The 5,493-nt window shown below is 35.7% G+C and overlaps 1 protein-coding gene across 1 annotated transcript in view; it reads left to right on the top strand.

Annotated features, from left to right (window-relative positions):
• The window catches only part of ELP2 (elongator acetyltransferase complex subunit 2), a 48,544-nt gene that overhangs the window by 33,259 nt on the left and 9,792 nt on the right, over positions 1–5,493 (top strand). The window contains exons 15-16 of the mRNA XM_012802007.2: positions 530–536; positions 779–851. Of these exons, the coding sequence (XP_012657461.1) occupies positions 530–536; positions 779–851 (80 nt within the window). The remainder of the gene's footprint in view (positions 1–529; positions 537–778; positions 852–5,493) is intronic.

Genomic DNA, 5,493 nt, shown 5'->3' with positions numbered 1-5,493 from the left:
GGCCGGGGCCAGGTTTGAACCCACTACCTCCAGTATATGGGGCCAGCGCCCTGCTCCTTTGAGCCACAGGTGCTGCCCTATTATTAATATATTTATTAGGTTTATTTATTGGTCTTAATTTTTAAAGTAGAGAGATATAACATAATACATATTTTTCTTTTATTGAAAAGTTTAAGTTAAGAGCTTTACTATGGCATCCTTGGTAGAGTGCCATAGCTATCACAGCTCACAGCAACCTCAGATTCCTGGTGTCAAGCGATTCTCTTGAGTCAGCCTCCCAATTAGCTGGGACTACAGGTGTCCACCACAACCCCCGATTATTTTTGTGGCAGTTGTCATTGTTGTTTAGCTGTCTTGGGCTGGGCTCAAACCTGTCAGCCTTGGTGCATGTGGCTGGCACTGTAACCACTGTGCTCTGGGCACTGAACCAAGGTTTAAGTTTTATTATTTTTAGTGATTTTTTTTACTTTAATGATTTCTCATCAAACCCTTTCCATGGTTAGTTTTTTATTGTACTGGCTTCATGAAGGTAGGAGGTAAAAACTTGTTAATCTAATTGTTTAAATGAGTTGTGTTACTTCTGGGAAGCTGGCATTTTTCTCTAGTCTTCCTGTTTTTCCCTCAAAATGTTTGCTAGACAAAAATACAATGTTCCTTAAAAGAATTGTATAACTAAAGAGATTGATGTAATTCTTTTCACCTTTTGAAATTGTGCAGAATGAGAACAGGTACATTTACTAATACAAAGGTCACACATTTTCTCCTTTTTTGATTTTAGATATGGACATGGTTATGAAATATTTTGTGTTGCTTGTAACAATTCAAAGACACTGCTTGCCTCGGCTTGTAAGGTAGGGAATTTTACTATTTAAAAAACATTTTACTTGAACTTTTTAAAAATTATTATTTTAGAAACTAGATTTCACTCTATTGCACAGTATAGAATGAAGTGGCACAATCATAGTTCACCGTAACCTTGAATTCTTGGGCTCAAGTGATCCTCCCATCTTAGCCTCCCAAAGTGCTGGGATTTCAGGTGTGAGCCACCATACCTGGCTGGGAATTTTACTCTTGATTCTGTTTGGGCATAGGTAATTTGGGTTATCAGACTTTTACAAGTTTGGTAATGATTTAGGCCAGTAGTTCTCAACCTTCCTAATGCTGTGGCCCTTTAATACAGTTCCTGTAGTAAAGGAACAGGTTGAGAACCACTGATTAGGCAGAAGTCTATATGAAAGGCCACTGGTGCCTGCTTTCTTTGAATCTTTGCAGTCTCACTTACCCTTCTGTCCCTTCAAAAGCTTGCACTTGCTTTTTATATCTATTTCAGAGGCACATTTTGAGCTTATTTGTGTCCTTGCTCAAAAATGATTTAATCAGATATCTTAAAATGATACCTAAAAATGTGATAAATGTTAATTAATTGAAGTCCTGGAAACACAGAGGAATGAGAAGATAAAGCCGATCAGACTTTTTTTTTTTTTGAGGACACTTTTGGCTCTGACCTAATGCATATCATTTCTATATTTGCCTAGGAGAATGACCTTGACCTCATAATTCAGTATTTACCTATATCCTTTGAATTATGGAGGATGGTCTGAAGGTTCTAAAACCCATACATTCCTCTTAAATACATTCCTCTTAAATTTTCTAAAATTTATTTACTTGTTTAAGTAAAATTGGTGTTAAGCACTGTACTCCTGGATAGACTCCTGTGTCTCTGGTTCTGCTGTGGGTCCTTGTCCCTGATTTGCAGTAAGAAGCATCATAAATAATACGGTGCTTCCACTCCCTCTCCCCTCACCTTCCACACGCTTATTCATTCTGTGAAGATGGTACTGAGAGCACTTCCTTCTGTTAGAGGGGCCTTGGGAAAGAGTGGAGTTTGAATGGCTGTGCTTCTACTGAGTGGCTGACTTGTTTTTAGCTTAGGACACTGTCAATCAAATTGATTATTTTAACCTTTTTAAGTTGGCTCTCTCCTAGCAAATTGGCTCTCTCTTTACTTAGGTGTTATGAACATACTACTAATTGTATGTTTAATGTGAACAATTTGATAGGTTTTGACATGTTTATGCCTGTAAAATCATTACTATAATCAAGATAATGAATATATCAACTGTCCCCCCCCAGTTTCCTATGCTGCTTGGTAATTCCTCTTTCCTATCCCCTTCCCTAGGAAACCAGTAGTCTGCTTTTTGCCATGATAGAGTGGTTTGTATTTTCTAAAATTTTATATAAATGCAATCAATCTACAGGGCATCCCAAAAGTTACCCTTAAAGGCACTGTACACAGGTTAACTCATTTATTCTAGCAAATTTATTGTAGATACTCTAGGATTTTCCACATAGATGCTTATGTTCCCTGTGAATAAAGAAAGTTTTATTTCTTCCTTTCCTGTATGGATATTTTAATGTTGAATAGAAATAGTAACAGCAGAAATCTTTACCTTGGTCCTTACGTTAGGAGTGAAAGTCTTTGTCCATTAAGAATTATGTGTCTCTTCTTTATTCAATTGTAGAAGTTTCCTACAATTCCTAGTTTTTAATTAGGAATGGGTTTTTTGTCAAATGTTTTTTTCTTCATCTCTCTCCTTTTTTGCTTATTAATATGGTAAATTATGTCAATGATTGTTCAAGTGATAAACTTTCTGTTCTAGAGTTAGGCCCCATGTGCTCATGGTGTATTATCTTTTAATAAAATATTAAATTCAACTTGCTGAAATTTAAAAAACTTTTACATCTAGTTATGAAGGATTTTGCTCTATAGTTTTCTTTCTTGATAATTGCTTTTTCTGGTTGTGGTGTCAAAGTAATGCTGGCCTCAGAAAGTATCTTCTGACCATGGCAAATTCTTGGAATAATTTTTGTAGAATTGGTATTATTTCTTTTTCAAATTATTGGTAGGGTTCCCAAGGGAAGCCAGCTGATTCTGGAGTTTTTTTTGTGGGAAGGTTTTTTTTTTTTTAGACAGTCTCACTGTGTTGCCCTCGGTAGAGTGCTGTGGCATCACCGCTCAGAGCAACATCAAATTCTTGGGCTTAAGTGATTCTCTTGCCTCAGCCTCCCGAGAAGCTGGGACTACAGGTGCCCCCCAAAATGCCCAGATAGTTTTTGATGTAGTTGTCATTGTTGTTTAGCAGGCCCAGGCCGGGTTTGAACCCAACAGCCCCCCGTGTATGTGGCTGTGCCCTAGCCACCAAGCTATGAGCTATGGGCACTGAGCCAGTGTGGGAAGGTTTTTAACTACATGTAGTTTCTTTCATATAATAGAAATAAGACTATTTAAGTTCATTTTGGTAGATTGTATCTTACAGAAAATTTGTTCCTTCATCTTAGTTGTTAAATTTATTGGCAAAAATTTTTCAATCATACTCTCTTATAATTCTTTTAATATTTATAGAATCTCTAGTAATGCCACCTTTCTTACTCCTGCTGTTGGCAATTTGTGCCTTCTCTCTCTCTCTCCCCCACCCCCAACTTTCCCTGTTTTGTTTTTTTCTTTTTTCCTTTTGTGAAGGGTGTATTCTGGAGATTGAACAATAAATTGGTAATTTTATTGATATTTTTGGAGAACCAGGTTTTGGTTTTTTATTGGTTTTCCTGTATTGTTTTTCTTGTTTCTATTCCATTGATTTTTGTTCTGTTTTTACTTCCTTTCTTCTCCTTAGGTTACACATCCTCTTCTGTTTCTAATTTAATAAGTTTAAAGCTGAGGTCATTGACATCAAATTTTTCTTTTTACTATAGATAATTAGTGCTATAAATTTCCTCTAAGTATTATGTTTGAGGCATTGTACAAGTTGCAATATGTTGTATTTTTATTTCCATTCAATTAAAAATACATTCTAAATCCCCTTTTGATTTTTGTCTTTCACCTGTGGGCTGTTTTCACCCATATTACTTGGTTTCCACAAACTGGATGTTTCCCAGAAATTTTTCTGGAACTGACTTCTAATTTAATTTCACTGTGGTCAGAGAACATAGTATGGCTTGAATCTTTTGAAATTTAATCCTAATAAGTTTCCACGGGCACATGAATATGTATTCTGTTTCTGTTCAGTGGGGTTTTCTGTAAAATGAATTACATCGGATTGATTGATGATAGTATTAATTCTTTATCCTTCAGTTTAATTGAAAGTAGCATTTTGAAATCTCTGGCTATTATTGTGAACTTATCTGTTTATCCTTGCAGTTCAACAAGTTTGTACTTTTATGTACTTTGAAGCCTTGTTGTTAGGTGCATAAACATTTATGATTGATATGTCCCCTTAATTGGCATGTCTATTACTCTGAAATTAGCTTTTTTAATTTCTGGTAATATTTTGTTTTCTGAAATCTTCTATAATGATAACAGATACTCTGGCTTCCTTTTGAGTTAGGTCGATCTTGCTTTTTTATCTGTTTTATTTTATTTTTTAATTTAATTTAATTTTTATTTTATTGGACAGAATCTCACTTTTTTGCCCTAGTAGAATGCATGGCATCATAGCCCACAGCAACCTCAAACTCCTGGGCTCAAGTGATCCTCTTGCCCCAGCCTCCCCAAGTAGCTGGGAGTACAGGCACGTGCCTGGCTATTTTTTGAGACAGACAGGGTCTGCCTCTTGCTCAGGCTGGTCTAGAACTCCTGAGCTCAATCCAATCCACCCACCTCAGCCTCCCAGATTGCTAGGATTACAGGCATGAGCCACTGAACCTGGCCCTTGGCCCCTTTTTCATTAATTTAAGCAGTCTTTTGTGATTCCACCTAATTTTTTCTGTTGGTTAGTATATAAAAGTCTGTTGTGTTATTCTACTGATTGTTTTAAATTTTTTTAGTGTATATCTTTAATTTATCACAGTCTCCCTTTAAGTAATATTGTACTGGTGACCCCTCAACAGTCTGGGCGTTAGGGGACCCGACCTCTTGTGCAGTCAAAAATCCATGTATAATTTTCACTTCCCCAAAACTTAACTATCAAAAAACTACTATGGACCAGAAGCCTTGCTAACAGCATAAACTGTTGATTAACACACGTTTTGTATGTTATATGTATTATACTGCATTCTTAAAGTAGGCTCAATAAAAGGAAATGTTATTAAGAATATTATAAGAGAAAATATATTTATTATACATAAAGTGGAAGTGGGTCATCATAAGGTGTTTATCCTCATCATCTTCACGTTGAGTAGGCATAGGCTAAGGAATGGAGAGTTTGGCCTTGCTGTCTTAGAGGTAGCAAAAGGGGAAGAAAATCCATTTATAAGTGGGCTTGTGCAGTTGAACCCATGTTGTTCAACAGTCAGCTGTATACTTCAGTTACAATTTAAGAACTTTATGAAAGTATGCTTTCATTTCTCCCTGCTTTGTGGAATTTTTTGTACATTTTATTCTTTATAGAAATCCTACAATATTTTGTTGTAATTTTTGTTTTAAGCAGCCAGTTATCTTTAATGAGATTTAAATAATGAAAAATTTTCCATCAGATACCATTTTTTTTTTTTTTTTTT

The sequence above is a fragment of the Otolemur garnettii genome, unplaced genomic scaffold (genome assembly GCF_000181295.1).
Source record: "Otolemur garnettii isolate 467f Iridium unplaced genomic scaffold, OtoGar3 scaffold00012, whole genome shotgun sequence".
Classification (NCBI taxonomy): Eukaryota; Metazoa; Chordata; class Mammalia; order Primates; family Galagidae; genus Otolemur; species Otolemur garnettii.
The sequence above is the reverse complement of the archived record's forward strand: the minus strand, read 5'-3'. Positions and strand labels throughout refer to the sequence as shown.